At 40.9% G+C, this 25997-nt stretch overlaps 1 protein-coding gene across 10 annotated transcripts in view; it reads left to right on the forward strand.

Moving 5' to 3' along the window:
- RALGAPA2 (Ral GTPase activating protein catalytic subunit alpha 2) overlaps positions 1-25997 on the forward strand; it is a 319858-nt gene that overhangs the window by 190046 nt on the left and 103815 nt on the right. For all 10 annotated transcript variants that reach the window (XM_070485498.1, XM_070485497.1, XM_070485495.1 and 7 more), the window contains 8 exons: positions 4661-4771; positions 6129-6197; positions 6475-6612; positions 9547-9730; positions 15260-16031; positions 16868-16939; positions 21329-21452; positions 22677-22832. In XM_070485498.1, the coding sequence (XP_070341599.1) occupies positions 4661-4771; positions 6129-6197; positions 6475-6612; positions 9547-9730; positions 15260-16031; positions 16868-16939; positions 21329-21452; positions 22677-22832 (1626 nt within the window). The remainder of the gene's footprint in view (positions 1-4660; positions 4772-6128; positions 6198-6474; positions 6613-9546; positions 9731-15259; positions 16032-16867; positions 16940-21328; positions 21453-22676; positions 22833-25997) is intronic.

Raw genomic sequence — 25997 nt, forward strand, 5'->3', positions numbered from 1 at the left:
GCTGTGTCCTTTCTGGCTCCTGCTTAGAAATGGTGGTAATAATTAGCATTGCTGTCGTTACACCTTCAGAACCAGGGAGTGCCCAGTCCCTGCGAGGCACTGTGCTGACAGTTTGTGCAAGTTCTCAGTTGCAAAGTAAGTGCCCCATTTTACAGTGGAGGAACTCAGGTGCAGGGGAGTTAAGGACCTTGTTCCAGGTTCTGGCCTGCCCTTCTCTGCTGCCTGCCACGTGCTGCTATAATAGTAACAGCCATTGCAGCTACCCTTGGGATAGTTATCCCCAAGCCAGCAACAGTCCCTATGCCACCCTTTGTGCATTATCTGCATCAGCCCACAGGATAACCAGCCAGGGGCGTCCCCTACCCATGCCTTGGCATCCAGCCCCTGCCTGCCTTTGCAGCCTGATTTCCTGGCAGCCCTCCTCACCCACCCCTCCCCCTGGCCAAAATTGATGCCTCCAGTTCCCTAAGTGTGCCCTCTGACCACTCTACTTGTCACCCCATCCTCCACAACACCTGGGGATGCTCGTTATATCATGAGAGCTGGAAAAACTCTTGCTGCTGATCCCTGTGGTGAGGAATGGAAAATTGCTGAAACCAAGGTATCACTTAGGGGTGCTCCCTCTGGCCTGAGCATGGTGCCGACCCCTGACCTTTGTTATGTGTTTAATCCTTAGAATCATCCAATGAGATGAAGGGTTACTAGCACCTCCACTTCACAGATGAGGAAAATGAGCTGATTGGGAACTAAGGAGCTTCCCAGGGTTAAACCCAGGATGCTCTGGCCCCACGTTTGGGCTTTTGCACAACTGTGGTGTTCAAGACACTCCCCCTGACTCCCAAAGACCTGGAGAAATATTCACATATAATTATTAAAGTGAAAAAGGTTGGATATCAATTGTATATCTATAGCTTCCAATTCACTTTTTTAATCCCCATTTTTCTCAATTCTAAGATCTATTTCTCAAATTTTAATTTTTCTTAAATCTAGAAATGTATATTTTATGTGATATGGTTCCTCCACCTCTACACCTTTCCTGGAAAAGGTGTTAATAATTTAATGGTATCTTAGAATGAAGATACTTCTACATATATGGTTTTATATAGTATAGAAGAGAGAGAGGGACTTTGAAACAAGAGTAGAAGGATGTAAGATGGCTTACATTTTTTCTTTGTATTTCCACAAATTTTCAGGAGTTTTTGTAGTTTTTCTATAATCATGAGGAAAAATATAATGGCACCAGAAAAATGTGACTGCCATGTATTGAGCCCTTGTCAGGGGTGTGCCAGCACAGTGCATGGACTGTCCATAGAATCCTGCCGCTCCTGGGCCGGTGCTGCTGCTCTCCCCATTTAAGAGATAAAGGAGAAAGTGACTGACTGAGGGAGGCCAAGGAACTTGCTCCAGCTTGAACTGCTGACAAATCAGAGGGCCAGGATGAGCCAAATCAGTCTCCCTTTAACCATTATTAAGAACAGAGGAAGACTCGTGACTTAAGTCCTGGTCTCTGGGACAGCACCCGCCCCCTCTCCCTCTGATACCTCTGTTGCTGTGCCAGTTGGGTTTTTACCGAAGGACTTAGTGCATAAATCTGAGAGAACCAAGGACAAGAAGGGAAACGGTCGCCACAGGAGCAAGGGGACAGCAGCCACTCTGAGAAGAGGGGCCTAAGGGAGGCTTGGGGCTCTGCCAGGAGGGAGAGAGGTGGAGGGAGAGGAGGAGGTGGCAGAGCAGGCAGTTGGGGGCACGAGCCCTGGAAGGGTTCCTGCCTTACGGGCTTCACACAGCTCCAGGCACTGCTCTGCTGTAACTGTGTCCCTCAGAAACAATGGGTGCGGTCAACCCAGGTGTTCCCTCGGTTGTGGGAAGAGCATGGTCAGCATGGGCTAGGGAAGTGTTCCCCAAGGGGTGTAGATGAGAACCAGCCTGCCCCTACAACAGTGAATGGGAACAGTCTAGCTGCGCAGCTGCCTGGAGAATTCCGCTGGGCTAGTTGTTTGCTTCTGGTGGGGTAGCCTGTCAGCAGTGGAGGTGGGGAGTTGATCTAAGCTGAAGCCAGACTTATACACTTAGCATCCCATTGAGGAAGAGGACGTGGGCTGAGGGCACTAGAGTGGCAGCATGGGCTCAAGCTCAGGTGAGTTGCCTCCCAGGCACCTGAGTGAGAGGAGGCCTGACCTGAGCCCCCGCCCTCAGTTCTACCTGCTTCTCCTTTCTCTTACCCCATCTTATGAGACATCATTGACCTTCTCTCCTCCTTACCCCACCACCCTCTCCAGTCACAGTCTTGCTGCCCCAGGGCCATCTTTTACCTGGGCTAGCTCCCTGTACCGGAAACTGAGCTTCCTAACACCTCGCCACGCCATGGCCCTGGTTTAACCCCCAACAGATCTGCCCGCCATACTGCCACCGGAGGGATCTGTCCTTCAGAGTAAGGACTGTATCTGCCTGGTACATCGTGTGCCCTGTGCTTTTAATTCAGTGCTGGCACATTGTCAGTACTCCATGAATATGTGCCCAATGAGTGAGTGAGTGAATGAATGATTTATTTCATCCTGCCATTCCCCACAGCACTCATCTGTCAGTAATACTACCCCACTTCTGACCCTCCGCACTCACCTTTCTTGCCTAAGTGCCTTGCCCTGCTGCCCACTGCCTGAAAGGAAAGACTCTGGCTCTGCATTCCTCCAGTCTTAGCCCAGCTCTTCCCTCCCTCTTCGATGCTTTCTCTCTGCTATCTGCCCCTCTCTCTCTCACATCACCCCTTTCTGTCCATAGCCTTTTTGTCTTGTCTGCCATAGCTTTCATTTCATCATTTTCCTCTTGTCTGTTTCTAGCCTGATGTTTCTATGACTTGGCCATGACTTGACTGCTCTGATGCAACAGAAACACACCCAGCGCCCACTCGTCTTCTTCCATTCCCTCCATGTTCTATCCTCACCTCAAACACACAATGCATTTTCCCTCAGGGGGCTGTGCTGGACATTAGGAATACGGTGGTGAGTAAGATGCAGGAAAATAAACACACAAAAGAGCAAGCAGACAAACACAAAAGATCAGGTCTGATAGCTTTTGATACCATAAAAAATCTATTACAGGGGAACTGGATGGAGCTGCAGACCTGGAGGGGGTAGACTGCTACTCCTTTGGATGGGCATGGTGGCCCTGTGAAAGAGAGAACATTTAATGCCATGATTTAAAAGATATGGCAGTGCTGGCCAAATGCAGACCTGGGGAACAAGTCCCAGGCAAAGCAGGGAGCAGTTGCAAAGGTCCTGGGACAGAAACAAACTAGAACATTTGAGAGATGGGAAGAGACCCATGAGGATCAGGTCGTCTGGAACCTCGAAGGCCAGAGGAGGCTGTGAAGAGCCCCTTGAGTGCAGATGCTCTTGCCCTAGGTTCACCTTGTGCCTGTCAGGGAGGGGCAGTCAGTAACTGTTTATTCTGTAGAAGTAAAAAATTGATCATCTTTCCCTTACCTTCTTCCTTATCCTGTACATTTGTCAGTGAGATGCTAAATGTTGTCTTTTCCTTGGTGTTTATGTGTTGCTCATGTCAGCTGGCGTCTGCTTCATGTGACTTGGAGTTCTTGGTGTAGAAGTACCTAAGCTGCATATCCAGAAGTTTCCCTAGAGAAAGATACAGAATCAGTGACAAACCTCTCTTCTCTAGATAATGAGATATGGATAGCAGGGTAGCCCAGGTTCTGACCAAGGAGAGAAACACAGGATGCCCTCATCCCTCTTGTGCATCCCCAGCCAATGGTCCTTACAGGTACTGCCCCTTAGACATACCATCTCACAAGAAATAGAAGCAGCCAGAGGATCTTGGACACAAGCCAGACTCAGAAAACATGCTCAAAGTAATTGAATACGGTGTTGTGTTGCTTAACGACAGGAAGACGTTCTGAGAGAGGCGTTGTTAGGCGATTTTGTCATTGTGAGAACATCATGGAGTATACTTACACAAACCTAGATGGTATAGCCTACTACATGCGTAAGCTACGTGGTACTAATCTTATGGGACCACTGTCGTATATGCAGTCTGTCGTTGACTAAAACGTCATTGTGTGATGCATGACTGTGTACCATAACTTATGAATTATGTTCTCATAGTCCCAAATTTTTCACATTTCTTAGTATCTTATGCATGCAGATTAAGTTTAACTTCATAGGATAGAAAGTCATTTGATTGATCCCTGTTTCTCCATGTGTAAAATGAAGATACCATCTCCCGTGCAGAGCTGTTAATGAAGAGTTACCAAGGTGAGAATGAGTAAAATCCTTGTAAAAGGTTCAGCACACAGGGGATAGTCAATAATTTGCTAAGTTTTAATTTCCTCTAATTGTCAAAACTATGATTTATATGATCTGAAGGCTTTTGAAATTATTGTTTTAATTTCCAAGTGATTAAATGACAGCTGCCTGTTTCTGTATGTTATGTAAACTAGTACAGCTAGTCTAGACAAGAGGCAGTCAAGAGTGGGGGCTGTGTATAAACTATCTGGTAATAGGATACATGTTTCATAAATTTCATGCAAAACAAGGAAGTATATCCCTATATGGAGCTGGAAAGAAAGAACTGTTTTCTTCTTCCTTAGAAATAATGTACATGTTAAATTGGGTCATTTACTTTGGGGTTTTGTTTCTTTCTATAGTTTCCTAACAAAATCGTGGCTCAGGTAGCCTGTGATGTTCTTCAGTTGCTGGTTTCCTACTGGGAAAAGCTTCAGATGTTTGAAACCTCTTTGCCTCGGAAAATTGCAGAAGTAAGTCTTTTTCTTGTAATGCTAAAATGTAAGCATTTCCTTTTTAATATATTTGATATTTAATTAATTATAGATACTCAGATAATTGTTAGAGAACTGAGTATTAAATTGCCATATGAGTCATTCATTTTAAGATTAAAGTGCACTGGATCTTCTCAGCTGTGATTTCAAGCACTACGTAAAGAAGCCACCAGTGTTTCAGGGCAGAGCCTTACACTTGGGGAGTTTGAAAGGCAGACACGATCACAACAAAGAGACCTTTTGTAGATTGGGCTTCATTCATCAAGAGTAATTTGGATGGTGCCAACAAGAAGTAGGCAGCTGGTTATGATGCCCTCCGTGTGGGGGCGGGGCTGGGGGCATGGTTGTATAAAACAGGAGTCTCTCCCAGACTGAAGCCCCTACCATGCGCTCTGCTGTTGCATGATTACTCAGCTGTAATGAGATTACTACTATAATACCCTCTGTGGGGTAATTGGTGGAGTAGAAGGACAGAAGGAACAGGAAGAATCATCTCAAGGATAATGTCCTGGAGGTCAGCGACATTTCAGGGTGCTCTGTGTGTACAGGAGCAGGGACCGTCATCCTGTGGGTGCCTAGTGGTGAGGCACAGCCGTTCCTGCCTGTTGGTATAGCTGCACTTTTTAAAACATGCTCTGTTCTTTACACATCCAATGGTACCTCTTCAAGGAAATTTGATTTTCCTCCATGTGGTGTTATAGGGAGAAAGAAGAGAGATTGATTGATTTTCTCTCAACCCTAGACAGATTTCACCAGTGAGACCACTTTGGTCTCTCAAAGATACATCAGAAATCGTAAGTGATTTTCGACCTTATGAGACCTAGAGTGAAATAGAACTTTGGACATAGCAATATAAGATTCTGAAAAATGTAAAGTTGCGTTTTAGGGCAACCATATAATTTATCTTCCAAACAGCAATACCTTTGAGAATGAAAGGGGTGCTGTGACACAAGGATGGCAGGTAGAGAACTGGGGTATTTATAAGATAATTAAATGGGAGCATTTTCATAATTATTTTTGAAAATACTTTTTGCTTTCATTGTGAAAGATGTGGAGGCCAATGATGGAAATTGTCTGACTACAGAAATATTCCTTTCTCTGGGGCCCCCAGTTTGACCATCAGTAAAGTCGAGTAGAAACCAGGCAAGGCCCCATTGCCTTCCCCGATTTTCGAGATCATGCATCTCTCTAAACTGGCTCTTTGCTTTTTGTCACCTTCCTCTAGGGAATTGACACCAAGCTGGATTTAGTTGCAAAGCTGTCTTGGGACTCTTATCATATGGCTTCTAAAAGTATTACTATGGTCTGTTTGATTGGGGATTTGTCTTTTATGCAGATCCTTGTGGCCACAATTGCATTTCTTTTACCAAGTGCGGAGTACTCCTCAGTGGAAACAGATAAGAAGGTAGGTGGCATATTAACTAAGTTTTCGCTAGAGTTTGTTTTTAAATATGTAAGACAGAATGATGAATGATGTTACGTGTAGCGATATCCTTTATAATAGTTTTCTGCATTGGCTCTAACAGTCTCTCCTATGCAAACTTTGTTCATTCATTCATTCCTTTTGCATTTGTGTGTCCATTGAATAATTACTTTTGTGCAGCGACAGTTCTGTTTGTTATTACATGTAGTGAAGTTTAAGAGACTGCAGTATATGGTACTGGGCCTGTTTCCTCTTCCAGTTTATTGTGTCCTTACTGCTCTGCCTCTTGGACTGGTGCATGGCGTTGCCGGTGAACACCCTTCTCCACCCAGTGTCCACAGCGGCCCTGGAGGAGCAGCACTCAGCAAGAGCCCCTTTGCTGGATTATATCTACAGGGTGAGTTTCCAGCTGGGCCTCAAGGGTGTGGATTATGGAATTAAGCATTGGAGAATTACCAAAATACATTTTATGCATTTACTTCTTTATCTATGCCCTTTTGAAAAGGATTTATGAGGCTTAAACATTTTAAAAGAAATGAATAACTTAAGGAGTGAAAACAGAACAGATATAATTGTAAAGAACTGGTTAACAAATGCAAGGTGCATGCATTTTTACATGACTGTCATCTTTAAACAACTGCAGTTTGATCAGAATCCCCCAATTTTCATGTAACGTGGTCTTTTTAAAGACCGTGATCATTTAAAAAAGAACTGTTTATATTGTAGGAGTATCCAGAGCCTTAGTTTGACAAAATCTGATAATCAAAGAAAGAAAAAAATATTAATGGTTCCAGTAATCTCTTTGCTTTAAAAGACCTTAAGAAATAAATTAAGAAAATATATCACATGAAAGTAATTAGCCTCATTTTTTATAGTACTTAAAATATTTGAATTTCAAACCCTACTGATGACCAGGTGTGGTGTTTTGCTCTGGACCCTTTATTCTACCCTTCCCTGTCAGCCTTACAGGCAGTCCCTCCTGTGAAAGCCCAATTTAGTCATTATTTGTCTGTTTATCTCTCTATCTATTTAGCATTTGTGTGTTCATTGAATAATTACTGTTGCCTAGGAACAATTCTGTTGTTTATGTTTTTAGTAATAAACTTTTAATAATAGTAAAAAAAAAAATATTCCAAGTCATTAACTAATTATTTTGTTGCTTTATTTTAAAATATATTAAATTGAACAAAACACCACTTAACCATGGTTAAAATTCTACTAAAAAGTATTGTGTATTTTTAAATGGTTTCTTCAGTGGTCAAAGATTTTAATAACTATATTAGGATTAATTAGATACTTGTGGCATACTTTTGGCTTATAAACCTGTATAAGGTTTGGCTGAACCAACTAAAGTAGCCACAATCATTTAAATTCATCTTTTTTCTAATTTATTTCTTAAAAGATTTCTCTTAAAATTGCTTTACCAATATAAAAGTCACCTCATAGTTAACATGATTCATAAATTTATTGAATAACTCTTTATTGCATTTTTAAAGGAAACTTTTTATTGAAATATAATATGCATCCAGAAAACCACTTCAATCATAAGTGAAAGCTTGATGAATTTTTGCCAAGTGAGCACACCTATAAGACCAGATCCCAGCTCTGGGAACAGAATATTCCTAGCATCCCTGAAGCCTCCACTGTGTCTCCTCCTAGTCACTACCCCCATAAACATACCCAGGGTAACCCCTATCCTGTCTGACAGTATAGATTTGTTTTGCCTATTTTTTAACTTTGTATGGATAGAATTATACAGTGTGTGCTTTTGTGTCTGACGTCTTTCACTCAACATTATTTTTGAGGGATTCACTCATACTGTTATGAATAGTCGTAGATTTTTCACTGTCATTGCTGTTTAGTATTACACAGTGAGAATAAACTATGTTTTATTTATACTACTGTTGATGGACATTGGGTAGTTTAGAGTTTGGGACCATAAAATAATTCTGTGAACATTCCATTCTAGTATGTCTTTTGGTACACAGATGTATGCATTTCTGTTGGGTGTATACCTAGGAGAGGTGTTGCTAGAATACATGTGTTCTACTTTAGTAATGAACACTAAATAATTTTCTGGTGTGGTTGTGCTAATTAACACTGTCACCAACAGTGTCTGAGAATTGCAGTTGCTTTACATTCTTGCTGACACTTTGCTATCTGATAAGTATACCAAGGCATTGTGGTTTTAATTTGCATTTATTATATTTATTGCATTTGACTAATAGAAATTAATGCTCTCAATGACAGAAGCTCAATTTTTATGTTAATAAGAAAGCTACCATAAGGATTTTCCTATACTGCCTTTTTGCTTGGAAGAAGATGTATACAGTTGTCCCCTGCTGACTATAATTCTTGGTCCTTTTTAGCCATGTGCAAAGGTTGCACACACCTAAATCCTCCAGTCCCCAAGAGGCACCACAAGTAGAAGGAACTAAATCAGAAGATGTCCAACCTGATCACAAGGCCTCCTGCCACGTGGGCAAATCAAAGCCAGTCGTCTATATGTGAATTTACTTTGTATAAATATATTTAACCCAAAGATATGTCCTTAGTTTCTAAAATATTACCTTGATTTTCATAAAAATCAGGTTTTTTGAATTTATGATCAAAAAGTAAAATTTAGTGCAGTTATTAGTTCCTTTATACATTTTGGCATACTCAAGATGAATTGTGTGTACTTGGCTTGTACGTGCACAAAAGCACAAACAAGAGTAGTTAGAGCTTTAAGTCAACTGCAATTCGTAAATAACCAGTGAGTTTGGGGGAAATTAATCTTTTAAAAATAAGAAAACTTTAAAAATTTGTATTAAATTACTTTCATTAATTGTACTTTTAAAAATTAAATTTGCCCTTCCAAGTCATGGGGTCACAAGTTACATTAATTCAAATTCATGAATGGTTATAAAGTATACTAATGGTCTCTACTTATTGGTTTCATTCTGCCTTCCACCATGGGTGGTGGTTGTGTATTCTGGAGCTCACCCCACAGCTACTCTTCATCTCCTGATTTAGTTTCTTCCACTTGTGTTGCCTCTGGTGGAGTGAAGCAGGATTTAGGTATGTGCAACCACATAGAATGGCTCAAGAAGTGCTTTTTCACTTTTGCCTTCCTTTTTCCTTGAGAATATATTTATTGGCATTGATGTGAAAAGAGCAAAATTAACTTGCTAATAGCACAAAGATACTTTGGAAATGGAAAGAATTCTCTGTTTTCAATTATTACCAAGGAGAGGTCCTGCCTTCTGAGTGCTGTTGTAGTTTTGACAGATTGTCAGGGGACGGGAGGTTAGTGTCATCCATGGCACACATTCCCTTCTGTTTTTCACAGGTTCTGCACTGCTGCGTTTGTGGCTCAAGCACATACACCCAACAAAGTCACTACACGTTGACCCTGGCCGACCTGTCATCCACAGATTACGACCCCTTCCTGCCGCTGGCAAATGTGAGGAATTCTGAGCCAGTCCAATATCATTCATCAGCAGAACTGGGAAACCTGCTTACTGTTGAAGAGGGTGAGATTCTTCAGAATATTAATTCTTATGGGCAGGAAAAGGAAGGATTGTAGCCTTTTGTCCATGATTGCTGTTATTTTTTTGAAATCTAGTTGTTGAAATCCTGCTAGAAAAAGTCCTCTGTGATATCAAATTCTGCCTTCCTTGTTTCTTCCTTTTTTCTCTGTTTCTTCTCCTCTCTCTTTTCCCATCTTAGGTGAATTTTGTATTATTGAGGACCTGTATGTTTCAGACCCATTGGACCCACAATAAAGGCTCATTTTCTGTCCTCAAGGAATTTTACATGTAATAGGAGAGACAGGATTAATGCAGAAAGATGAATTTGTGGACTGGTGGCTCCATGGGGGCCTCCCATGGTGAAGGACTTAAGCCAGACTTAGAAGGATGGGCTGCCTTTGAAAGAAGCTGATAGAGTATTCCCGACCAGCAAAACATCATGATGAGAGAGATGGGAATTTACATGCCACAGTTTGAGGATTGCTCTACTCATAGCAGAGGTCCATTTTAGACTGTGTGGGTATTGTCAGGACTTAGGGACTGTTGTATGTCCTCCTCAACCACTCTTCTCCCCAAAATGACAAGAGCTCATCTCTGGGCCTTGGAATGTGAGTGAAAATGTGGGTCTGTCATCCATACATGTGAAATAATTGCATAGAACCAAATGCACACACACACAAATGAGTGCATGTAAAACTAGTGAACTCTGAATATTGATGAGTTGTGTCAGTGTCAATTTCCTGATTGTGATAGTGTACTGCAGCTTTGCAAGATGTTACCGTTGGGATGAAGGATATTTGGGATCTCTCTATTATTTCTTACAAGTACATGTGAATCTTCAATTGTCTCAAAATTAAAAGTTAAAAAAAAATGTGGGTGTGGAGTGTTAGATCATCCATGAAAATTTTATAAACTTTACAAGTTAAACACCTGGGCCCAAGAATGGAAACTTGTGGGTAAAAACGTCCTTAAAGAAAAAGGCATGAGGGAATGTCACCAGGAAAGCAGTGTCAAGGAAATAGAAAAAGAACCAAGGAAGAGTCATTTTTAGAAAGTCAAGGGGAGAAAGTGAATAAACAGCCAGAAAGGTCACCACTGCCAGGTGCTTCAGAAAGCTCAGGGACGGTGAGAACAAACAGGAACCGTTTTATCTCCCAACTAAGCATTTGGTGGTGGGGTTTGCCAAGTACTTTGGGTAGAGCAGTTGCTCTGTAGCCACATAGCATAAGCAGGTGACCTGGGGGATGACCACTCAGAACCCTGAGACAGACCTTCTTGTGGGGCCTTTGGTAGACAGAGGAAGCACACAGCAGGCAGAAGCTGAGTGAGGGGACGAGGTCCAGGGCTTTGCTTGCATGATTGCAGAGTCTGGAGTGTGGTTCAGGCTAAGGGGAAAGGGGATGGGTGAGGTGAGGATGAAGAAGACAGGAAGCGGGGTACCAGTTGGGAGCAAGGGCTGTGGAATCAGCCAGTCCTGATTTTAGCTCCGTCTTATAGACGAGCAAACAAAAGTGAAGGGATTTTCCCAAGGATGTACAAGTCAGAAGTAATGGAGGTGGAATTTGAATTTAAGATTTAATGACCAAGTTCCTGAAATATCCTTATTATTTACTCTGAGATTTTGCCACAGAGTGGACCAAGGACTCATTTTAGTTGTGTTGCTGGTGGATGCTACATGGCACATTTTCACATTGCCCCCTTGGTTGACCTGCACTTAGTTGTCTTTTCCTAGAGTTCCACTGTACTTTTACTTCAATATTTTTTTGCCCTTTTTTCCCCAGAGTTGTAAATTCAAACCCTATGTTTTTTTAACTGAAGGCGTAATAGTTGACAACATTGTGAAATTTCACTTGTACATTATTATTTGTCCATCACTATATAAGTGCTCCCCTTCACCCTCTGTGCCCACCCCTCCCAGCCCGCTTCCCCCCTGGCAACCACTGTTCTCTTTGTCCGTGTGTTTATCTTTCATGTATGAGTGAAATCGTATGGTATTTGTCTTTCTCTGTCTAAATTCAAACCATATTTTAAAAAAATAATCAAAATGACCCTTCATCTATTTCTTTTCTTGTTTCCTACCTTGCAGTTCCTGTCTTAGAAGAAAATTAACTTACTTTTTCCTAAAGTCATTAATTTACACTCATCCCACATGGCTATCCCTAAAATAGGTTCACCACTTATTATGACTTGTCACTTGAAAATAATGGGAGATTAATAAGTTAGTGGAAAAGAATAAACCTAAAAATGCACATTTAAATTTTGGCAGTGCTTTTCTTTTGATGTATAACACTCTTTGACTTGAATATTCCTTCTCCAAAAAACCTCAGGACCTTGTGCAAAATTGTCCTAATGTAGTTCTGTAAAATAATTGTTTAAACTTCTATGGCAAAGGAGTTTTAAAATTTACTAACATTTTAACCAAATAAAAAAGCAAAGAAGCTTAAAACGTTGGCATGCACTCTCTTGCTGAGTGGTTACAACCTGTTAAGAGTGAAGGGGAAAAATAAAGATGATAGCTTACGTGTTTTAGGTTAAACAAATATGCTCATATTTGAGGGGTTTTTTTCCATTTAATGTCATAATTCATCATTCACAACCAGACTATTCCTCTCAGATAATGTTTCTGATAAGCAATGGTATATTTTTATCTATTATTCTTTCATAGGCCAATGCTGACTATTTGATGTAGTTAGTGCTTTCAAATAGAGTTACAGGGGCTGACCCCTTGGCCGAGTGGTTAAGTTGACACGCTCCGCTGCAGGCGGCCCAGTGTTTCGTTGGTTCGAATCCTGGGCGCGGACATGGCACTGCTCATCAGACCACGCTGAGGCAGCATCCCACATGCCACAACTGGAAGGACCCACAACAAAGAATATACAACTATGTACCGGGGGGCTTTGGGGAGAAAAAGGGAAAAAATAAAATCTTTAAAAAAAAAAACAAAATAGAGTTACAAACAAGAGACACCTACAGCTGAGGTGGCTGCTGACCCAGCTCAAGGAAACGCTGTTCAAGGCACACACAGGTGCTCAAATTCCTCATCATTAATATCTAAGTGAAGGGGAGGGAAGAGCCTTAAAACATGAAAGTTAAAGGACAACCTAAAATTACTGCTTTTATATTTCCTCTCTAAATTTGGGAAAATAAATATTTGAAATATATTTCTTCATAGTTTGTTCAAGTCATGAGCTTGTTTTTTCAATACTGGAGTCTAGATTTTCTCTTTATTTTTGAGGGAACTCACAGGCCTTTGATTCAGCTGAAGTCTTCCAGTGAAGAAAATTCTCATTTCATAAATAGTCCCTTTCCTTATGTGGGGGATCAGAATTGGCCGCCCCAAAATGTGTCTCTTTGATATTTTTAAGAACAAAAGACTTTGAAAAAAAAACTTTGACTTTCCCCCAATTGCCTAAAAGAGTTTAAAATAGAAGGGCCTATTCCAGAAAGAAGCTAATACCCGTAAGATAACTGTAATGTAATGTAAAATGTGTCTCTTAGGTCACATTGTCTATAGTTGGCCCAGTTTCATTTCCATTTCCATCTCTAAATTGCCTTCCTCCTCCTTGAAGTCCCAAACCACTACCCCGACACCCTCCTTTGTCTTCAGTTAAAAATGGTATTTAGCGTGGCAGCTTCAGCCATTTCTGGCGAGTTGCTCAGTTTTCCTGGGTTTCTCCCATGTATACATGTTACAAAGTTTTGTTTGGTTTTCTCCTGTTATTCTGTCTCATGTCGATTTAATTCATAGCCCAGCCAGAAAGACCTAGAGGGCAGAGGAATTGTCTTCCTTCCCTACAGTTACTTTTCAGTACCAAAGATACTTCGGGTTTTTACTGGATGTGTCTTGGTTTGTGACTTGATTACTGGACTCCCAGTTAATTTCCCATGGTAGAATTCAAACATAATCATTAAAATATAATGCATCTCAAATTGAAAGCACAACCTACGTAAGTAAAAGTAGAAGAAAGTTGCTTTTCCAGTTGTTATTTTCTGCCTTGGGCTTTATCAAATTGGACCTTTATCCTTAGTTTCCTAGCCTGCTATGTCTTCACCATGCAGTGTCTTACATTGTGGACTCCTGAGCTCCCAGCTGGCTGCACCTTTGTCGTTGGGGACATTAACATTTCTGATGGAGCATATATTCATATGGAATGATAAGCATGAATAAAAAGCATCTGTAACTTTTGAAAAAGTTAATATGGACACAAAAGCAAAGGCATTCATAACTGTGATTTCAAGGGAATTAGTTGAGGTATTTTAAATTTCTCAGCTGTATGGAAATCATACACACTTCAATGCGGGCTGGAAAGAAGAGTTTAATTTCAGAGACAGATGTAGATGACCTCCTTTGCTTATAAAAAATGAATTTTTTTAATATAAAGTTTTATGTTACATTATTGAATGCAGGTGATTTCTTGTTCATTGAAAAGAAAAAATTAGAAGAAAAGTCAGGAAAATCTTGTTCCCCTCAGTCATCACACAGAATTTCTTAGATTCCAGGGTTGTTTCTTTCTGGGAATTAGACATCATACAATTGATGCTGTATAAGTCAGTCACTTGGATTTATAATGCCTGAGAGGGAGGGTGTTTAGCTTGAAAAAGCATACTTACAGTTATTTATGTTTTAATCAATATTTGATTTTTCATGTTATAAATTTAAAAACCAGGTATTTCCTAAATCTTTAAGTCCAAATTATAAATCTTAGTTTATTTAAATATCTAGTGATTTTTGTTGTTGAAATCAAGAGGTTTAATTTTCACTTGTTCTTAGATTAACGCACTATTCTTTTATGAATTTGGCGAATTAAAATTTCCCTAACTACTCTCAAGCTTAAGTAGTCATTTCAACTCATACTTAGGGATTTGGTTTATCTGCTTTGCCCTTACGCCTCAAACATTTTACAAGGCCTGCTTTTACATGCTATAGTCAAAGTCTTTCTAGATTTTTGAAGTCTTAAAAATTTTGTAAATCAGTTGCTCTTGGGCATTTTATCAACTACAGATTTCATTAAAGCCTTCTAAGTATTGCCATGAATTACAAATATATCAGATTCTGTTAAATATTTCAAATGCCCTGACAACAACGTAAATTGTCACAATGCTTTGGATTGCTTCAATATGTTGAAGCAGTCACACGCTTTGTTCACTTCCTTTTCAATGTCTACCTTTACCTCACTGAGGGTAGTGAGGTCGCCTCTCTGGCCCAGGCCCCCAGCCCCCTCTCTATCCTCTCCAGCTTCGGATTTTGACCTCCCAGAGCTCCCAGAACCATCAACTCTAAGAACAGGGACCTTTCTCTTTTGTTTATTACTGTGTCTACAAATATTTAAATTTACTTTTCAGAATGAAATCTTCAGGTAAATTGGTTCTTTTATCATTCTCTTTAAATTATGCTTTTAAATTCAAATAGAATTAGTGTCAAAAAAGAAAATAGGTGAAAAAAATTCCCAGATTGAAAAAATCAAACATTCTGAGTACAGATTTTAATCTTTGTTCTCCATGGTCTGTGTATTTCTTTCCTGCTGTTCACAGAGAGGAGGAGGAGAAGTTTGGAGCTGATCCCTCTGACTGCCAGAGTGGTGATGGCCCACCTGGTGAACCACCTGGGGCACTTCCCCCTCCGTGGGGGCCCTGCTGTGCTACACAGCCTGGTCAGCGAGAACCATGACAATGTGCATGCGGAAGCCTCTGAGCTCTCCTCCGAAGTGTTCAGGAGCCCAAACCTGCAGCTGTTTGTATTTAACGACAGCACCCTCATCTCCTACCTTCAAACGCCCTCGGAAGGACCGGCAGGCGGATCACCAGTGGGCGCCCTCTCGGATGTGAGAGTTATTGTGAGGGATATCTCAGGGAAGTACTCTTGGGATGGGAAGGTTTTATATGGACCTTCGGAAGGCTGCTTAGCACCAAAAGGCAGAAGTCCTGCATTTCTGATTTCAGGCTGGCATCATCAAGCAGTTGGACCTCAGAAAGATTGTTCTCAAACTGAGGAGGGAGATGATGTCCTCGACAAATTACTTGAAAACATTGGCCACACAAGTCCTGAGTGCCTTTTACCATCGCAGCTAAATCTAAATGAGCCTTCCCCACCCCCACGTGGAATGAACCGTGACCAAGAGAAGGAAATCATCAAGGTCATTTTGCACCAGAATGCACAAGAAGACGAGTATGTTCAGAGGTGTAACTCTGATTTGGCCATGAAAGTCACCAGCCAGGAGCAGCCCTCACCAGTGGAGCCCCGAGGACCCTTTTATTTCTGCAGGCTGTTGCTTGATGACTTGGGAATGAATTCTTGGGACAAAAGGTAACAATCCCCTCTAGACTTTCAATTATTTTATTGTTATTTTTGTGTGATTGTTCTTTTTATCAATTTGGGGTTTGGGAAGCAAAGAATAGAAATGGAGATTTTTCTCTATTTTAGCATTTACAGCTTATTTTCTGCTGTTAAATTAAAGCTAGGAATGAAACTAACTATGCTCTACTGATGTGCAGATTGAATTCCAAACATCTCTTGAATATTTTGAAGGGTATCAAACATTTTCTGTGTGTGTATATGTGTTAATTACTGCTCTGCCCATTATTGCTTCTGCCTTCAAGAAAGATGTGAATGGACTATGAAGATAAATAAGCCACAGTCTCACCTTAGCTCTGGTGAGGGAGGTAGATTTAATACAACTCTCATGAAAAGTAACATGACACAGGAGCTCAAGGGAAACAGTTAATCCAATAGGAAGTGTTGGACAGTAGAGAGGACTCTGTGGAAGGGGCTGGGTTTGGCTGGACTCTCATAGTGGAGTGGAGGTTTTAAGGACAGAGGTGGGGAAAAGAGATTCACAGCAGAGCTGATAGTGAAAACAGAAACATAGGCACACGCTCACAAGTCACACACTCATTGACCGCAGAGCCATCCAGCGTCACTGGATAGTAATAGGATGCAGTGGGATTTTGATGCCTTTGAATGTATGTCTCAAAGAGAATGGAGTTTATTCTGTAGGCTTCAATCACAAATCTTTTGTGAATGAGGCAGGTTATGTGTTGGTAGATGGATGGACGGAGAGTAGATAGGTTTGTTAATTGATTGGAAAGGGCAAAATTGGTCTGTGATTACACAACTTTTCTTACATCTTTTTTTCTTTATAGGAAGAATTTTCATCTGTTGAAGAAAAATTCAAAATTATTGAGAGAGCTAAAAAATCTGGACTCCCGTCAGTGGTATGTGAAAGTATATCAAAGCACTTTATACTTGTTTATCTTTAGGGGGTGTTTGGATGACAGATATAGATGGAGAAATGAACACACCTACAGAGACATCCAAGGGTAGTTTTGTAAGCTGGAATCCGGTGACATTTGCATGTGCCATACCTTTGGTATTTTTACCCTTGAGGGATAAACTTACATGTTTGCTACACTAAGTCGTCATTGCTCCCACCTAATCTGTGCCTTTGATTGAGGACTTTTCCACATGGCAGAGTGGGCGTTCATTCTCATTGAATCTCTGCAGCCACCTCTTTTTCCAGGGAGGAACACAGGCTTTCCTAACTCAAACAGCCTGCCTGTGCTCACACATACCATGTTGTTTGAAGCAAATGAGTCTGACTTCATAACCTGTGCTATACGCTGATGCACTGGCATTCTGTGGTCTCTGCTCTGCGGTGTTGACAAAATTAAAACCAGTGTGTGATAACTAGTAACTCCCTGGTAGTAAGCCTCACTCTCCAAAGCAGGCCAAATCTCAGATCTGCCCTCTTTCCGTACAATCTTAGAAGCAATTCATAAGATGAGCTCACAACCAGTTTTTGATTTGGGGAAATGTGTGCTTCCAAAAACATCTCAGTCAAGAGTTAAGTGTAGTACTTGGTACATAACAGGTGCTTGAAAGTCTTGAATAAACTGCTTCTTTAATCTTTAGTTTTTAACAAGCTCGTTTTAAAAATTTTTTAAATTTCTCATTAGAGAGGAGAAACCTGAAGCCATCATTCCTCGCATTGCCCTTCATCATAGTCAGTTTCCCCATTGTTACTGTGCTTCTTTTTCTCTAGAGCAATAGAGACCGAATTCTCTGTGGAAATTCTGGGAGGGATTTCTTCTGAAGGACTTAGGGATTCACTTTTCTCTCTCTTGTCCTCCAGTGTTAAGCAAGCAGTCACTTGGGCTCCAGACTCAGCTTTTCGAGCGTGTGCTAAATTATTCTGTGCTTCGCAGTCTTAAGTGAATATATTGGTGTCTTGCAATTGTGGCCAATTTGTTGAGTGTTAATGCACTTTAGTTGCATGAGGTACAATTGAATTAGCTCCCTGGGGTGCTGTTGAAGTAAAATATGGCTTCGGAGAGCTGAGTGGCAGATCCTCTGCCCCTTGATTAACCTTTGCTTGAAACCCCAACGCCTGGATTTAGTGTCTTCTTGACATCTAAAAAGGTATCAACTTATTTTATTGCAAAAGGTGTTTTCAAGGTTCTTTTTGAAAAACTAGAAATAAGTTGGGGACTCTACCTATGAAAAATCTACACTGTCCCGTGTATCGGTCAGTTAGCAGGTAATAACATATCTTGTCCCTCAACTTTCAATTAGTATGTTTCTATTTATTTCTGATATCAATTTACCTCCATGCTGTTGAGGCATAGTTCCTGCTTAGCATGTTCTTAGGAAAAGTAGAGACTATCTTGCAACTATTATCTATATACTTTGAAGTTAGCAGAGATGTAAATAGTATTATGAATGTACATACAGACTACAATGGTCTTCCCTTTTAAATGTTAATGCCTCTTGTCACCACATGGTAAGGTGAAAGTTAAAATCATGTCTTTTCTTTGTTTGGCTTTTTAATGGGACATCACGAGGAAACTGAACTATTCTGGTCTATTCCTTATAAGAGAGAAAAATGTATTCTAATGAGGGAGAGGAAATTGTTGATTTTATGTGTGTGTGTTCCTGAATTACCTGCTCCTTCATGCGTTGGTCCTGTAGCTTATGGTTATGAAGCGCTGTTGGTGATGCTAATTATCATTTCAAAAGCCTGGCTCTAATAAGGCCAGACCCAGCATCTGCATCCTAGCAGGCTCTCTGTGGTGCTAACATTTTGGAGGATGTGAAATTTGATGAATGTGTACAGCTAAAGGTCACCTTTCCTCACACCTACACCCGTTAGGCAGTCGTTGGGCTTGGCTCTATTTTGCTCCACGTTGAGTTAATGAGGACCAAGGACCTCTGAGCAGCTACAGTGTAAAAAGCGGGGACTAGAAGGAGAATAAACAAACATTTCAGATAAAACTAAGATTGTTTTTATATATGTAAAGTGTATAGAATAGAGAAAAATTAAATGCTGAGGACTTTTAAATATATAGAAAGAGCTACAGAAAGAAATCGAGTAACTATACTATTTTCTCCTTTTGTTGAGACTTAGGTTATGGCCTCATAGGTTATGGCCTCTGTTACCGTCCAAGCCCCTAAATTATTATAGCTCTAGAATAAGCTAGTCAGAGTCTAGACTGCTGGTGTGTCCTGCCTGTGTCTCAGGGAGTAAATGGTGTTGCCATTTCGGGACTCTCTACTGCATGAGGACGAGCTTTCTGACAGTCTGAGAGCACAAGGTCTCTACTAGAGCATTGGCCCCCTAGGATCCATCACCACGAAACTCCCCTCTCCTCACAACAGCTGTTCCTGTTAAGAGAGGCACCCCCAGCAGTGTGCTTATGCCACACCAGTCAGGGCATCCAGGATGTCTACCTTCTCCAGGGGCAGCGAGACAGTGTGCATCCCGAAGCCTTAAAGATGGGCAGGGACCAAGATTCCATTTTTATGAATTTATTTTAAGGACATATCAAAGATAGTGTGAAAATGTCTTTAAAAATGGAAGCAACCTAAATGTCTAATAACAAGGATTTGGGATATGGTATATTAATATAATGGAAGGTTACACAACCATTAGTAGCTTTGTTATACAAACACATGTTATAAAAGTGTTCATGCTCAAAAATGGTTTAAATAGTGACTTTTGTATTATGTATATTTCACACAATAAAAAAGTGTTCACAAATATTTTAAGTGAAAAAAATCAGTTGCAAAGCAGGATATAGTAGCCTCTCTTTTTTTATGCAAAAATGCATCCTAAAATGGTAGCAGTTTTGATTGCAACCTATGAGCAAAGAACATAGTGATGTTTTTATTCTTCTCTTCACTTCCTGTATTTTCTAATTTTTCTTCTAAGTATGTTTATTACATGTAAACTATGGGGGAAATGAATAAGCTATCTAGTAGAATAGAAGGAGAGTACTTTCCTCCTTGATTTATTTTTATGATTTTTTAGTTGTGTTCCAATTCGTTCTGCTTAGTAAGTAGAAAAATAACTCCTGCAGAAGGACACATTTGAGAAAATGTTAAAATATGGAACCCAAATTCCACCAATATAGATGTCTAATCAGATTATAATGTTGAGATATTGAACAATTGGACAGTAGAAACATTTCCATATTGTTTAGGCACTTGATAGTTTTTCTTATGAGATTTTGAAGAATGTAGTGCAAAAATAAGAAGAGTGGAACTGCTCTGTAAGTGGTAATCCAAAATTTTAGAAAATTGAAATGAGAGTAAAAAACTCTTGGTTGATGGGGCTGTGGAATGAGCAGTTCTTGATTAAAGCCCTGTTTGAATGAAAACAATGTCTTCATCTCTAAACTATAACCAGATTGCTTGGTGTAGGTCTAGTTATTTTGACACTTTAATCCAGGGTATAATTTGTAGAAGTTGGTTATTAACATATTCAAATATATCATCATACCTCTGGTCAATGCAGGAGAGATTTAACTGAGCACCTACTATGTACCAAGGACTATGCCAGATGTGCAGAAGGTGAGAAGGCAGGGCTCTTTTCCTCAAAGTGCACATCACATGTGCTTGATTTAACAGCAAACTGCCCAAAACCCATTGTGGAGGAAGTGAATGAGGTTTGATATGGCCAAAGAGATTTCCCTGGACAGCTGTCCACCCTCCCAGGCACCTTCAGATTAGTTAGAGCACATGGTGGGTATACCCCTCACAAAGAAAGTACCTAAGTATGTTCTGCTTAGAAGAAGTTTCTCTGTCTCATAAAGTCTCAGCATATTTTATAGTTCCAGTCAGGGAGCTCCCCAATATCCTTATCTCAGAATGTGGAAAGTGAAGTACGGGTGGTCACATAGATCTATTCACAATTGATATCTATTTGAAATGCTTTCAAAGATATTTTTCACCAAAGATGGAGAGAATTTGTCAAATGGTGTGCTCCGACATGCTGTTAGGTATATCATATGTCTGAGAGAGTGATCTCAAGAGCCAGACTACCCTGCTTTAGTCCCCACCGTCCTGCTGGCTGTGTGTGCTTTTGGTTTACCTTTCTGTGCCTTCTTTCAGCCACCTCTGCAAGGTGGGTGAGGATCATGCTTGTCTCATTAGGGTGATTGTGAAGAGTAAATGAGATCATGCGTCGAAACAACTTAGAACAGTGACTGACCTCTAGCAAGTTCTCAGTAAATGTAAGCTCTACAGTAGGAGTCATGCTGGTGGTAGTACTAAAATAAAATTTTACATGTAAGAATTCTAACTCCTTTAAATTTAAAAATTTATAGCCGTGAAACACACAAAATTGCAGTATTTTACATTGCTGAAGGTCAAGAAGACAAGTGTTCAATCCTTTCCAATGAAAGAGGAAGCCAAGCATATGAAGACTTTGTTGCCGGACTTGGATGGGAGGTAATTCATTTCATCCAGGAGGTGTTTTATTGACCAGCACTATTTAAGGATGTATATAAACTAGACATTGATTGTGTAAGTTTTTACATATGTTTTTACATTCAGTAGCGTGGGTAGAGTTCTGGAGTTGAAGAATATATTGAATTTGACATCTTCTATTAGTTGCCTTCCAGTACTTTATACGTGAACTTTTGTTTCCTGTTAACTTTCCTCTTACTATAATTTCATTTGCTTTTTCTAAGAACTGAATAGTCAGATTAGCTCACCCAGCCATAGACAGTTTATAGTCAAAGAAGTCACCTATGGGCAGAGAAGCAATGGCTTTGGCCACAATATGGAAATTGTAGAAGAAATCAATGACTTGATGGGTGAAAAAATGGAGAAAGAGTTGGATGAAGTCAAAAGTTGAAACGAAAATAGAATATAGTAGCCATGATGGTTTAGCTATCAACCTATTTCCATAAGGTAGATCCCAGGATGATTGATATTGAAAACATTTGTTTTTTCTTTACTAAATGGTACTCAGACAGACATATATACCTTTATACACATGTACACACACACACACGTATCTGTCTCCAGGAACATAAATGTAAAGGAAAGTATATTCCCAGAATCTGAAAGAATTGAGAGTAGCTCAAATGGAAATCAGCACAGCTGAATAATGTTCTTACTTTTTCTTACTTTTGGTTTCTTGGTTATCTGTGCTGTGGGAAACTCTGGGTGTATAAGTAAGACTTGTCTCTGAGAGTTGAATGTTAGCAAGGGGACTGACATGGAGATAGGGACAGGGTAAGGGTACGTTAAGGTCAAGAACATATACTTTCTAAAATATCATGTAGGGTTTAGTCTAAAAGATTTATTGCACTTCCAATAAATCATTTTATATATATATGTGTACACAGCATACCATACATGTTATATGTACACCATACATGCACATATATGTGTGTATAAATATACACACACACATAGACGTACACATCTAGAGAAATATGCACCAAACTTTTGATAGTGGTTTTCTTAAGTGGGTAGAATTTTGGAGCACTTTCATTATTTATGTTTCTTTAATATTTTATTTTGTCTAGCTTTGTATTACAGTTGTTTGTAATCAGCTATAAAAAGGAAAATAATTAGATCATTTGGAAAAATCTACATTCCTGCTTAGTGAATAAGCACAGCTCGTGTCTGACCCTCACTCTTCCTCTCCATGACCTGCATCAGGTGGATCTCTCAACCCACTGTGGGTTCATGGGTGGACTTCAGCGCAACGGCAGCACAGGGCAGACCGCCCCTTATTATGCTACCTCAACCGTGGAAGTGATTTTCCACGTTTCAACTCGGATGCCGTCAGACTCAGATGATTCACTCACCAAAAAGGTAAGGGGCCTCCTGGGAACCATTCTTAGCTGCCCTGGTTTGTAGGCGAGGCGAGGCTCTCCTAGAGCAGAATGAAGGTCACGGATAGCATGCAATAGCATGCACGGAGACAGGTTTCCTCTGGAGGCGGCCTCAGGGTCGCTCTTCTTAAGGTACAGTTGTAGTTAATCTGAAATATCCAGCTTGGAACAAACTAGATAAAGAAATATGTGAAAAGCAATCAATCGTTTGAGTCTTAAATCCTGAGATTAAGATTTATGGAAAAGAAGGGTCTTAAATGTTGTTAATTATGGATCTATCCTCACACGACTACTAACTAACAGAAAGTAATGGTGTTGCCCTCTCAGGTTGGCGAAAGTCATAAGATGTAGTGACCTTGTGCTGATGGGGATCTGAGAATGCAGGCATCTCTCAGGTTTCCCGTGGGGCGATTTGGCAGTGTCTGTCAAAATGCCAAGTGCAGGTGTGCTGCTGCCCAGTGGGCCTGTCTTTGGCACTTACCTTGTGTTCTCCTTCAACTTGGGCCCTGTGGGCAGTTTTTTCTAGAATTCAGAGGAAACCTCCTGTTTCTCTGAGGAGAAACCCCCTAGGGGAACACAGCCCTGTACTTTCCAACGTGCAGGATGTTCACCTCAAGTGATCCTCCGTTAGAGGTGAGGAGCGCCTCAATAGAAGAGGAATTTTATTCTGGGACAGAAGCCTAGAAATCGGAACCACTTCTGTGAGTTCACACAAGAAGTACAACTGCAACTTAGCCTGCTAGTGGGTGGCAGAGCCTGGAATCATTACTTCACACCTACTTTCTCCCTGCAAGGATGCAAGGAACTGAGGACAGTACCTGGGTGGTTGGAGAACAGGTCATTCAGACGGCGACTGAGGCTGGCTGATAGGGGATCTAGTCTGGTGGTTATAGCCAAGGTCTGGAAACAGGCAGACCTGGGCTCCAGTGTGTATCCAGTTACTTCACCAGCCTGTGCCTCAGTTTCCCCATCTATTAAAGGAGATTAAAAACACGGCCTATGTCACAAGGTTGTTGTGAAGTAAATGGATACTGCCTGTAAAATTGTTTAGCATGGTGCCTGATAGGATCTCTAACCATCGGCCTTCATCATTGCCCATTGGTCTATTTGATTCTTTTTTTCCCCTGCCCCAATAGGCAGATAGTATTGGCTGATGGGCCTCACTGTACCTGCCTCTTTTCTTTGCGGTTTTGCTTTTTCATTACTACAGCCACTGACGTCTGGGCCATGTACATGGTGGGCAGCAGTGTTCATGACACCTCAGAACTCAAGTTACAGCACAATCACAGACAACTCTTACAGTGACCAAGTGTCTCAGATATGCAAAGCACTATTGTCTGTCACTCCCTAGCTTGCATGCTAGCATGGCCTCCTGCTAGCCATGTGCTAGCTCCTACGGGCATGGAGGAGCTGACTCTACATCTTAAGTACTAATACTGTAGTGTTCTTAGTGAAGGGGACCCTGCTCTCAGAGAAGCTATTTCAGATTACCAAGACCCTAGATAAGGCTTACACATCCTTTTTATTTGCAGTACCTTGTAAATTGCTGCTACTTTGCAAATGTGTCACTATATTCCATGATTTTCTTTTTTTTTTTAATTTTACTTTTTTCCTTTTTCTCCCAGAGCCCCCTGGTACATAGTTGTATATTTTTTAGTTGTGGGTCCTTCTAGTTGTGGCATGTGGGATGCTGCCCCAGCATGGCTTGACGAGTGATGCCGTGTCAGCACCCAGGATATGAACTGGTGAAGCCCCGGGCCACCAAAACAGAGCACGCAAACTCAACCACTCAGCCACGGGGCTGGCCCCTCCATGATTTTCTTTTTTTCTTTTTTTTATTGTAAAGATTGGTACCTGAGCTAACAATTGTTGCCAATCTTCCTTTTTTTTTTTCTTTTTTAACTCCCCAGATTCCCCCAGTACGCAGTTTTGTATATCCTAGTTGTGGGTCCTTCTGGTTGTGGCATGTGGGATGCCACCTCAACATGGCCTAGCGAGCCGTGCCATGTCCTCGCCTGGGATCTGAACCCTGGGCCCTGAAGTGGAGCACGTGAACTTAACCACTCAGCCATGGGGCCGGCCCCTCCATGATTTTCTTATGGCTGAGCACTATTTTGTTAAAAGATAGATTTATATTTAAAATATTTTTAAAAATTATTTCCTAAGTAAAGTAGGATTGTCTTTTTTTTTAGATAAGATATAGTGTTTTCTTCATAAAATGCCATACTATAAGTAATGTTCCAAGGCTTGGCCTGGTTGGAAGATTCCCTACTGTAATAATCAAAATTCAGCTGATACCTTTTGCAGCTCCAAGATTTAACATCATTAATGACAAGTTCTCTTTATCAGGATGTCTCACAGCTAGACGAAAAATCAGTCACAGTAACAGCACCCCACAGTTCCTTGTCTTATTCTCACTAAATTGTCCCTAACAGCTTAAAAATGCGCTGCAAAATTCTAAAGTGATTCATGTTTTCTTCTGCCCCTGTCATGGGGCCACTTTTTCAATTCTGCAATCCGGTTGCAACCCCATACTGAACTCTTGATCCTTCACTGCAGAAATTTGTTAGCTCTAGCTAGATTAGATTTTTCACAGCTAATCTAACTGCTGTAGGGGTTTGCAGAGTGGGGACAGAGCTGTGCTATTGGATTTGTCCAATTCATTTGACTCCAGGACTATAATTGCACTTATGTCTTACAAGGCTTTTATAGCCTCAGGCTGGCCAGCCGCATAAAAAACAAATTGGCAGTGATACAGTATGAGTGAAAAGGGATGAAAGGCCCACATTATCAGTCTCCAGGCAGCACTGTTCTGGCAGGAAGTTTCTTGGTTAATTTGCAAATAAAACTTAGATTTTAGGATGGGCACACTGTCAGCTGAACAATGGGGATGTCAGGCCTGACTGTTACTTAGTAAAAGTAGCAGCCGGGCCCACTGAGGAGCAGGAATTCTTCAATCAAACAGACGACTCCTTCTGGAGCCAGCTGGCGATGTAATGCAATTAGTCGGGAAAGGAGGTCAGCCTATTAGGTGTGTACCATGACCAGTGTCACCAGTGCGTGCCGCCTGGCAGCAGCATGCAATAGGACCCAGGCAAAGGGACTTTAAAACTCTGTCAGGACAAGAAGTGTCAGGACATGGGGT

This window comes from Equus asinus, chromosome 15 (genome assembly GCF_041296235.1).
Source record: "Equus asinus isolate D_3611 breed Donkey chromosome 15, EquAss-T2T_v2, whole genome shotgun sequence".
NCBI classification, from domain to species: domain Eukaryota; kingdom Metazoa; phylum Chordata; class Mammalia; order Perissodactyla; family Equidae; genus Equus; species Equus asinus.